Source organism: Gavia stellata, chromosome 14 (genome assembly GCF_030936135.1).
Source record: "Gavia stellata isolate bGavSte3 chromosome 14, bGavSte3.hap2, whole genome shotgun sequence".
NCBI classification, from domain to species: Eukaryota; Metazoa; Chordata; class Aves; order Gaviiformes; family Gaviidae; genus Gavia; species Gavia stellata.
The window spans coordinates 11,330,189-11,340,916 of NC_082607.1; the positions used below are offsets into that span (position 1 = coordinate 11,330,189).

General features: G+C 64.5%; 2 protein-coding genes across 2 annotated transcripts; both read left to right on the forward strand.

Moving 5' to 3' along the window:
- The first annotated feature begins 6,396 nt into the window (after window positions 1-6,396).
- GJB1 (gap junction protein beta 1) lies at window positions 6,397-7,236 on the forward strand. The gene has a single exon (XM_009810667.2). It carries the CDS (start codon window positions 6,397-6,399, stop codon window positions 7,234-7,236), a length of 840 nt encoding a protein of 279 aa, XP_009808969.2.
- An 813-nt stretch (window positions 7,237-8,049) lies between these two features.
- LOC132318148 (gap junction alpha-3 protein-like) lies at window positions 8,050-9,077 on the forward strand. The gene has a single exon (XM_059824423.1). It carries the CDS (start codon window positions 8,103-8,105, stop codon window positions 9,075-9,077), a length of 975 nt encoding a protein of 324 aa, XP_059680406.1. The 5' UTR covers window positions 8,050-8,102.
- The last annotated feature ends 1,651 nt before the right edge of the window (window positions 9,078-10,728 follow it).

Here is a 10,728-nt window from a genome sequence, read left to right on the forward strand (position 1 = left end):
GATATTTTTAATAGCGATGTGTCTCGCCTCTTCTTGGAGCGTGCAGGGTCTAGGGGATCCCAGGCATGGTGGGGTGCCCTGTGCTGGGTCAGAGCCACCCTGGCCATGGCCATGCCTGCTGGCAGAGGGTCTGGACGGTCCCTGTGTCCCTGGCACCCACCCCGCAGAGGCAGCAGAAGGACCCCAGTATCACCCTACCAGGTCGGGGAGCTGGACCCCCAGTGCAGCATGCATGCAAGCCGGCACCCTGCCACCCAGGACTGCCAACACCAGATGCCACAGCAGGAGGGGTGTAGGGGGGGTGTGGGTCTCCACATGCTCCCAGCCCTCCTGGGCACCCCCACAGCACTGGGACCCCATGTGGGACCTCATCTGCCCCACAGCCCCCTCCCACCGAGCTACCCCCCCCCCAGCCTTTCCCAGCCTGGCTCCCCTCCCCCTACTTGCCAACCAGAAAAGCTCCTCGTTTCATTTCTTTTTAATGTAATTTCAACTGGAGTTGCCATGGAAACCAGGCATGGGGCCCGAATCGCCTCCAGGCAGCGTGCAGGCAGTAGAGCCAGGGCCGAGGCCCAGAGCACGGGGTGGGGGGGCTGGGGGGGGTGGGTGCAGGGGCCGACGGGGCAGGCAGGGGGGCTACACAGGGGGCTATATGGGGGGCTCTGCCCCGCTCTCCCAGGGGCCCCTTGCAGCTGCACTACCACTAGCACACGTCACCCTCCTCAGCACCATGCTCCAGCCCTTGCGCTGGACCCCCCATGGCCCCCGGTGCTGCCCAATGTGGGGGTCCTGCATCCCCTGCCAGCCTGTGCCCTGTGTCCTGGAGCTGCAGCACAGGGCAGGCAGCACAGGCATGGCCTGGGGTCACCAGCCTGGGATGGCAGCAGGCCCCTCACCATGGGGCAGATGGAGAGGGTGGGGGAGGCACCAGAGGCAGGCAGAGTGCCGTGCTGTACTGCCAAGGGCAGGGGTGCTGCGGAGCCCCTGGGACAGGTAGCAACAGAGCCGAGCTGTGATGGGACTCCGATGGACCGACGGGACTCCTGCCCAGGGCACAGGGCTGCCTTCCCCTGGGCTTTTCCACGCTGATGGGCAGAGCTGCTCCCTGAGGGCTCAGCTCTGTGGGTGGAGGAATGGCTGCCCACCCTGAACCCTGACCCACAGCCTCATCCAGCGCTGCCCCAACCACTGGACCCCCTGGTCAGGTGCACATGGCAGCCCCAGGACAACAGTCCCAGGGCCCTCCCTCGCAGCCACCAGGTGCCCCTGTTTAGTGACTGGCTGCAAGAGGAACCAAGAGGAAAAACCCACATCAGGCCACGGGGCCGGGTTTCCATGGAAATGCCAGTGCTCCACAGCACAGCTCCAACAGCAGCTGCCTTGCCGCAGTTTGAGCAGTGAGCAGGGGGCCAGCCCTGCTTGGCGGTCAGTGGCCTGTCCCAGCAACGCCAGCATCACCACCAGCTGCCCACGCTGCGGTGCCTAGTGCCCTCTTGAAGGGCAGATGCCTTTCTGCCCCAGAATAGGAGCTTTCCCTGCCCTCCTGTCCCCTCTCCTCATCCTCGCACGGCCCCAGCTGCCTGCTGCCCCCATGTGCCAGCACAGCCACCCCAGCTAGGACCCCAAGGGCAAGCTGGTGACAGATGACGTGTTGCTATTATGCTACTGCCTTTGCAAAACTCCCGAGCCTGCCATCTGTCCAGGGTGTCCTTGACCATCAACAGCATGTCTTTGGAGACCTGGCAAAGCCCAGAGGACACTGTGTCCCGGAGGGTATGTGCAAGTTAACATCTGTGTGACGATTGTGGGACATCCTCAGCTTCAGGGTATGTGCTTAGGACTGCTGACAAAGGGAAGAGTAAGGGAACTGAACCACAAAGGTGTCCCTGGCATGGCGAGAGATGAGTGACCTATGCCTGGCCCCTGCCTGCTCCAGGAGCCACAGCCAGCAGGAGGACAAGGATGCTGCTCCACACAGCAGCATCACCGGGACAGTGTCCTGGTCTGGTCCTATCCCCACACTCCTGACACATTCAGGACACAGGACAGTAGACCTGCAGGCAGGCAGAACAAGCCATTATTCTGTGTGCTGCAACCCCCTCTGCCCTGCGCTGCAGCGGCACAAAGGATTTCTGTGCTCACCTGCTGGCAATGCCCTTCCCGGCAGAGTTGACTCAAACCAGAGGGTTTTGTCTCTCCAATGGCAGCAGCCTGGATCCAGGGATGCCTTTGCTGCCGTCAGCCAGAGCCTGGAAGCCTGGTGGCCCCTGCACTGCAGAGGCCATCCAGGCTGGCGGTGAGGCTGAGCCACGCATGAGCCATGGGGCCACCCCTGCCTGTTGCAGTATGGCAGGGGAAAGGGGGCTCTCACAGCCTGCTCTGCAGCACCCTTTTCCTCCTGGCAGAGGAGGTGTTTCAGTGATGGTTGGAGCTTGATTTCCTCCATCGTACTGACGCAGACCGCTGGGCTGTGAGATCTCTGACCCCAGCAAGGTGCCAGCAGCTGCGTCACCCCTGTCCCGCCGTCTGGATGCTGGCTCAGCCCTGCCCGTCTCATCAGCTCGTCCGCGTTCAACGTGCCCACGTCCTCGAGCTCTTTGCAGCCGCTTCAGACACCAAATTAACATCATGATTAACGTCATTAACAAAGAGCCCATTTCTGGTCCACGTGGCCACAGACGGGGCAGTTTTCTGAGCACTGGAGGCAGCGCAGGCCATGGGTGCTTCGTACAGCCTGTCCTTGACCGCTGGCTTTTGCACAATAGTTTTGCCTACTGCAAAGAGGCGGCGGTTCCCGGAGGCCGGGCCCGGAGGTCAGCGGCAGCCCCGGGCAGGGGCGGGCGCTGCCCGCGCTCCTGCCCCCCCCCCCGGGCTCCTGGTCCTCCCATCACCTCCCGGTGAGGACACCGGGCGGGCACCGGGCTGGACAGCAACGCCCCGGGTTCCTCCGCCCTCTTTCCTGTTTTTTCTCCATCCTTACCGTATTTTCAGGTGCAGTCCCACGCGCTGAGCCCCGCCGGGTGCTGCCGCGGGCGGGTGCGGGCCCGTCGTCCCCCGGCCCGGCTCGGCCCGGCAGCGCCACCTGCTGCCGCGGCCGGGCGCAGCGGCCACAGCGGGCGGCGACCACCACCGCACTGCCCCACCGCCCCCGGCCTGCTTCCTGGAGCCCACAGTGAGCCCCAGCCTGGTTCCTGCAGCCTCTCCACTGCTTCCCCCCCACTTAGCCCAGCCCACAAATACCCCCGTGCCCCCACTCTGCCCCGCCCGGGACGCCCCAGTGCCCCGCACCCAGCCTGATCCCCCCAGCCTGGCCCCACTAGCCCCTTGCCCATACTGACCCCCCCCAGTCTGCCCCCCGACACTCCTCAGTGCCCCCCCTCCGCCTGCCTCCCCCGCACCCCGCTCCGAGCAGGGCTCCCCCGGTCCCGCGGCGCGTGCCGGGCCCCGGGTGCGCGGCCAGGGCGGTGCCGGCGGCTGCGGCCGCTCCCACTCCCCACCGGGCGCTCCTGACTCAGCCGCCGTCTTATCGTGAGCCGAGATTGCGGCCCCACCCGGCCTGCACCCCCGGCGATCCCTGGCCCCACTGCCCACCCCCCCGCCACACTACGGGGGAACAGCCCGCCGCCCCTCGGCGCCCCACAGTGCCGTCCTCATGCGGGGGACAGTGGCACCGCTGCCATCCTCATTCAGGGGATGGTGTGCGGGGCCCTTCAGCCCCAAAAATGGAGGCAGGGTCACCATGTCCTGGAATGCTGCGGGGCCACGCAGGGTGCTGGGCAGCGGGACCTTGGAGTGGGCCGTTAGTTGGGTTAATCGTTGACGGGCTGTTTGCCTTTCCCGGCTGCGCTTTTACACATTAAATCTGGGTATTGGTGGCTCCCCAGGGAGCAGCCGGCAGCCTGCAGCAGTGGACCAAGGTGCTCCGAGTGCTGAGGGTGCCCAGAGCCATCCCCCAGGATGGAGAGCAGGGCCCTGCTATGGTGCATGAGCCCAGTTTGCAGGGGATGTGGCTGGGAGGATGCTCACAGCAGAGGAGTGCAGCCAGGGGAACCACAGAGCTCCCACAGGGACCGTCCTGGGGGGCTGGCTCTGTCTTGGTGCTGCAGTGGCCCCTGGGCTGTCCCCAGGGGATGCTCGGCTGCAGCGGTGGGTGCTAGTGGGTGCTTCAGTGGTGTAAGCATGGGCTGGACACACCTGCGGTGTTTACTTGGCAGGGAGCAAGTCCTGGAAGGAGCGAGGCTGTTTGGGAGGGGGTGAGTGACGCACTGGGGGGCAGTATAAAGTCCAGGGTGCTGTGCTGGAGGCTGAGGCCGCTGCACTTCCCGAGAGCTTTGCCTGTCCTGGTGCTGAGGTGAGACCCTGGTGGGCATTGCACTGCTGCAGGGGTGGCCATACATCCCCCAGCTGGAGGGCACTGGGGGTCCCGGGTGGCGGCGGCTGCAGAAGGACTCGGCCATGGGCCAGGGAGGGCAGAGCCGGGGTTGCTGGTCCCCATGGGGAGAGCAGGGTGAGGAGTAGAGTGTGGCTTGGGCACTGGCTGCTCTCCCCATGGCTTCACTGGAGGGTCTTTGCCCACTACCATTTGCACAGCACCAGGCACTCACACCCTGGGCTAAGGGGTGGAGGTGGCATTCGGGATGGCATTGTTGCCCTGCCACCCTGCGGGTCCCCATCTGATAGGTTTTACTGGATGTGCTGCTCCCCTTCTGAGGCTGGGGACAAAACCAGAGGGACATGGCATCTTCCCCACGGGGGTGGGGCACAGTGTGATGGTGGGGGTGGGACACAAGCCCTGAGGGCTTTGGGCATGGGGGGTTCTGCAAGCACAGGGGCTCTTGCCCCCACCAGCGTGTCCGAGCAGTGGGGCAGCATTAGCGGGCCCCCATCCCGAGAGAGGAGAGCAGCTCCTGTGGCGCATGGCTCTCAGCACTGAGCACAGCCCCCGTTAGTGCAGAGCCAGCATTACCCCAGCGGACTCTTTCCCATGTCCCCAGTGGGACGGGGCACACACAGGGCAGCTCCAGTGCCCTTGCAACCATTGCTGCTTGCACCAACCCCCTGGCAGCAGACCCTCGAGGGCATGGCAGGACCCACAGGGGCTCTACCCAGCACACCCAGCCCCACAGGTCCCCACAGACTGCTCAGTGCCATGCTGGGGAGCAGCCAGATCCCAGCTCTGGTCAGGGTGCCCTGTGCCGTCCATGTGGGATGGGCATGCAGCTGGGCTCTGCCATGCATCCTGGGGAAGGGACCCCCCCAGGCACCCTGGGTGTCCGTCCAGCCCAGTGATGCCCACGGCACGGGTCCCACCGGGTACAGCGACGAGCACCCTGTGGCTGGCGGTCGCGGCGGGGGGCATGGCTGTGGTCAGCGTGGAGCGAGGTGGGAGCGGGTGCAGGGCTGGGGAGCGGGTGCAGGGCTGGACAGCGGGAATGCAGCACACAGGCACTTTGTTTGGCCAGGGTGGGAGGAAGTCAGGGCGTTGGATCTGAATGCTAAAGTGTGTTGTTCAGGGGACGATAAAGGCCCTATTGTATGCAAATATTTTATAAAGCAGCATATGACTTCCAGTGCAGGGCAGTGGTGGATAGAGACGAGGGCAGGCGGAGCAGAGCTCTCCTGCAGGAGACATGAGACCTTAGAGGGGCCATTGGGGGCAGCTCACAAGGACCCTTCCTCACCGGCAGGTATGCGCCACTGGGACCCTCCACAACGGGGGCAGCCAGAGGGCAGGTCTCAGCCCCCCAGCCTCATGCTCGGGGTGGGAAGCAGCTCCTGGGGCTGCTTAGTGGCAGGGTGGCCCCAGCGGGGTGGGGGTCTGTGCTTGGGGTGCGGGGTCACCCCATGCTCCCTAGGCAGGGACAGCTCTAGGAGGGTGGCAATGCATGGCTGCATGGGGGGTCCCCTCAGACTGAGGCTCCCTGGCTCCACTCCTGCAGGGAATGGGGGGGAAGAAGGCAGGGAGGTGCTGGTGCAGAGGAGCCCATGGAGCTCCTTGGGTCCATCCCTAGCCAGAGAGCTCAGCACTGGGTGCAGACTGGGGGGCCCTGCAGAGGTGTGGGAGCTTCACCCCCATCCTCCGCAGCAGCTGTGGGCCAGGATTCCCGTGCCAGGGTGGGGTGGCAGGGCAGGAGCAGCTGGCACTGCAGGGCCAAGCAGTCTCCTGCTTGCTCTGGCCAAAATGCTGCCCTGAGCCATGTCAGCAGCAGGAGCCACACCGCTGTCCTGCTGTCAGTCCATCCTGCTGTCCACCTACCAGGGCTGTGGCAGCCAGTTGCTCCCAGGTCCCTCCTGGGGCTGCTGCCACCAGGGCTGGGTCGCCCTGGCTCCCAGTCAGGGGTCCTTCCTGCTCCTAACACCATCTCTTGCTGATCGTTCCTGCAGACGTGAGGAACAATGAACTGGGCCGGCCTCTACACGGTACTGAGCGGGGTGAACCGTCACTCCACCGCCATCGGGCGCATCTGGCTCTCCGTCATCTTCATCTTCCGGATAATGGTGCTGGTAGTGGCAGCCGAGAGTGTCTGGGGGGATGAGAAATCCGCCTTCACCTGCAACACCCAGCAGCCCGGCTGCAACAGCGTCTGCTATGACCACTTCTTCCCCATCTCCCACATCCGTCTGTGGGCCCTGCAGCTCATCCTTGTCACCACGCCAGCCCTCCTCGTGGCCATGCATGTGGCCTACCAGCAGCACCAGGAGAAGAAGCTGCTGGTGCTGACGGGGCATGCAGACCCCAAGCACATGGAGGAGGTGAAGAAGCACAAGATGCGTATATCAGGTTCACTGTGGTGGACATACGTCTGCAGCGTGGTCTTCAGGCTGCTCTTTGAGGCTGTGTTCATGTACATCTTCTACATGCTCTACCCGGGCTACCAGATGGTGCGGCTGGTCAAGTGCGAGGCTTACCCCTGCCCCAACACTGTTGACTGCTTCATCTCCCGGCCCACTGAGAAGACTATCTTCACCGTCTTCATGCTGGTCACCTCCAGCATCTGCATCGTCCTCAATATGGCGGAGCTGGTCTACCTGGTGGTGCGGGCCTGTGTCCGCCGAGGTCAGCACAACTCCAACCCCCCGTCAGGGAAGGGCTCCTTCTACGGGCACAAGCTCTCCTCTGAATACAAGCAGAACGAGATCAACCAGCTGCTGACGGAGCAGGACGGCTCCCTCAAGGACATGCTGCGCCGCAATCCTGGGCTGCAGGAGAAGGGCGACCGCTGCTCTGCCTGCTAGGGCCAGCGCCTTGGGGGCCCCAGCCCCACGGCCCTGTGCTGTCCCTGTCTCACGGATAGCATCCCTCAGGCGCCGGTCCGGCCCTCCCGGATGGCCAGGAGGGCATCTCGGGCCATTAAATCTCCGTTTTCAGGCGCTGCCTCCTTCCTTTCTGCTCCAGCCGGGACGTGCCAGGGGCTGGGGTGCCAGTGCGGGGTGCCCACCTCTGCACCCTAGCCCAGGTGGGTGCCACCAGGGGCTGCGGGGGCTGCAGTGCCCGGGCTGGGCTGGGGCTGTGGCCGTGGTGTCCTGGCAGCCGCCATGCAGGAGCAGTGACCCCTGGGTGGCATTGAGCAGTGTCCAAGGGCTTGCGCTCCCCCAGCACCAGCCCCTGCAGCCCCGAGTATATTTAGAAAAGTGCCCATACCAAAAATAGAGGGAAAAAGTTTCCCCAGTGGCTGTTTCATCTGCCAGTCACAACAAAAGCCAATGGGGTATGCAGCTGCCTCATGCCCCAATAACTCCGCGCCCGCCGTTTGCTGGACAGACGGACAGAGCCAGGTGGTCCTGTCCGCACCCTGCTGAGGAGCTGGGGACCAGCCGGGAAGGGGCCTCGCAGCATCCCACACTGCCTTGCCGAGGGGAGTCGACGGCGCGGGAGCACCGGGTTCTGCCCCACGTGCCTGCCAACGGTGAGGGGTCTCCGTGCTGGATTGCCACCGTGCTGTCCCCCATGGTGCTCCCAGCATGGCCGGGCTGCTTTCTGCCGGAGGCCTTTGCTCCTGCTGCCCTCCCCATGACAGGTTAGGGCGTCCCATAGGACGCAGGGTGGGGACACTCCAGGGACTGCCCCGGGTTGGGTCCCTGCACACCCTCCTGGCTGGGGAATGGGGTGGCGTTTCGGTGGGTTGTGGGGCGGCCGTGTCTGGAGGGCGGCTGTCTTGCAGGGCACTGCGGCATGTGCCATGGGGGACTGGAGCCTGCTGGGGCGGCTGCTGGAGAGCGCCCAGGAGCACTCCACAGTGGTGGGGAAGGTCTGGCTCACCGTCCTCTTCGTCTTCCGCATCCTGGTGCTGGGGGCGGCTGCTGAGCGGGTCTGGGGCGACGAGCTGTCTGGCTTCTCCTGCGACACACAGCAGCCTGGCTGCCAGAATGCCTGCTACGACAGCACCTTCCCCATCTCCCACCTCCGCTTCTGGGTCCTGCAGATTATCTTTGTCTCTACCCCGAGTCTCGTGTACCTGGGCCACATCCTGCACCTGGTGCATCTAGAGGAGAAGGCGCAGCAGCAAGCGGCGGCACAGGCTGGCAGTGGGGCCAGGCGGCAGCGCCCCAGGCAGCCCCGGCTCCCTGCGGGGCACACGCGGGGACAGGTCTGCATGCGGGGAGCCATCCTGAGGACATACGTCTGCAACATCGTCTTCAAGGCTCTCTTGGAAGTGGGCTTCATTGTGGGCCAGTATGCCTTGTACGGGTTCCAGCTGAAGCCCCTCTACACCTGTAGCCGCTGGCCCTGCCCCAACACCGTCAACTGCTACATCTCCCGGCCCACTGAGAAGACCATCTTCATTCTCTTCATGCTGGGGGTGGCCTGTGTGTCCCTGCTGCTCAACCTGGTGGAGATCTACCACCTGGGTCTCACCAAGTGTTGGCAGGGGCCAGGCCCCAAGTCCCACATCCTGCCCAGTCCTGGTGGCCCTGCAGGGCCCCGCAGCACCCGCGTCACCCTGCCCAGCAGTGGCAGCCCTGTGGCTGCTGGCAGACCCCTCCATGGCGTGGCACCCCTGGGGAAGGCAGGTGTATGGCTGGGGGTGGCCAGTGGGTCCCACACGAAGGTGCAAGCCGCAGACCTGGCAGTGTGAACGCGGCCTGCTGGGATGCTCAGGGATGGGTGATGCACAGGTGGCCACAGTTGTAGCTCTGTCTCCGGGCCCTGCCAGGCTTGTGGCATGGACCCTACGGCCAGTGTGAGAGATGGGCAGGGCCCCGCGGATGTGGCTCGGCTGCTCCCTGTGCTCCCAGGAGCGTCGGGGCTGGGAGTATGGCCAGGCTGGGGCCTGTCAGCCACGGGGGAGCAAATAAAACACCCGCTGCACCTCACTCGACTCCTGCTCTGCCCACAGGCACCGCGGCATTGCTCTCCGACCCGTCCATCCCATGAACACACTGCACGGCCAGGGCAGGGCCACTGCTGGGTTGGGCTGCAGCCCTATGGGCAAGGGATAGGCAGGGCAAAGCAGGGCAGGGACAGGCAGGGCATGCCAGGCTGGCACCAGCAGGCACAGGGTCAGGGGCCACCCCAGCATGCCACAGCTGGCAGTGCACCAGGGGCCAGACAAGGTAGGAAGTGCAGGCAGCACAGGCAGGCAGGGATGGACAGGAGTGAGGTGCACGGCAGCAGCGGGACACCGGCCCTGCTCTCCTGCAGCACCCACCCTGCCTGGGGGGGAAAAAGCAGGGGCTGCCAAAAGTTTTCTGCATGTTTATTTGAAATGAATGGTTTCCAGAGACACAGGGTTAGTCCTACCGCCCTGGCATTACTACAACAAGACTGGTGAGCAGCTCACTCTCCACATGGACACAGAGAACAGATGGCCCCGGGCCAGGGCCCAGAACAATATATACAGGCTCAACAGGAGACCCATGTACAGCTCAAGAAAATCGACCAGAACACGAGGAGGGGCAGGAGGCAGCAGGGAACGGCACAGCCAGAGCCAGGCTTGCCCCAGGCAGGGCACTGGCACCCTGCTGCTTTGGGAGAGAAGGGGAGGCCAGGCAGAGCTCCTCGCTTCTGCCAGCAGCTGCCTGAGGCCCCAGCCAGAGGGGAGGGACACACCAATGGCACCTTGCACCAGGGAGGGGGGTTACGCCAGGATAGGGGACAATGGGGAGAAAGGGGTAGTGCTGGCACAGACCCGTCTCCATAAGTTTTCCGCCAACTCAGAAAACATTGACAAAATTGAGGGAGGTGGCCCGGCTGCGTATGAGGGAAGCATCCCTGCACCGAGGCCAGGTCTCTGCCCTCGTGTTCCAGCACTGGCTCCCTCTGCTCTCCACAGCCAGCCCAAATCTCTCCCAGCCCTGGGAACAAACCCTCCCTCTGACGCAACAGCTCTCAGGCTGCCGGTGGTCCTTTCCCCCTGGCTTGAAAACACCATCCTGCCGCAGCAGCAGAGCTACCATTCCTGCCGTGCCACCCACAGCCTCAGTGCCACCCACAGCCTCATGAGGCTAAAGGAAGGGGGGATTAAAAGCCACTGGTCCCACACAGCGCTCTGCCATATTGTGCGGTTCCTGCCCCAGGGCAGCGTGAGAGGGGGGGTAGTGTCAGGGCTGGGGTTTGGGGGAGGGCAGGGCTGCACAAGGGGAGCTGCTCCGGGGGCTCTGCCACCCCTGTGCTGTGGTGACTGGCCCCGGGGAAGATGGCTCACCCAGCAGCCAGGACAGCAGGCAGGGCTGAGCACGGGGACCACGTATGTAGGAGAGGCCTGTAACGAGCAGAATGGGATGTCC

What these genes read in the sequence shown, in the direction of transcription:
- GJB1 (XM_009810667.2), top strand. Translation starts at nt 6,397, where the DNA reads ATGAACTGGGCCGGCCTCTACACGGTACTGAGCGGGGTGAACCGTCAC.
- LOC132318148 (XM_059824423.1), top strand. Translation starts at nt 8,103, where the DNA reads ATGGGGTGGCGTTTCGGTGGGTTGTGGGGCGGCCGTGTCTGGAGGGCG.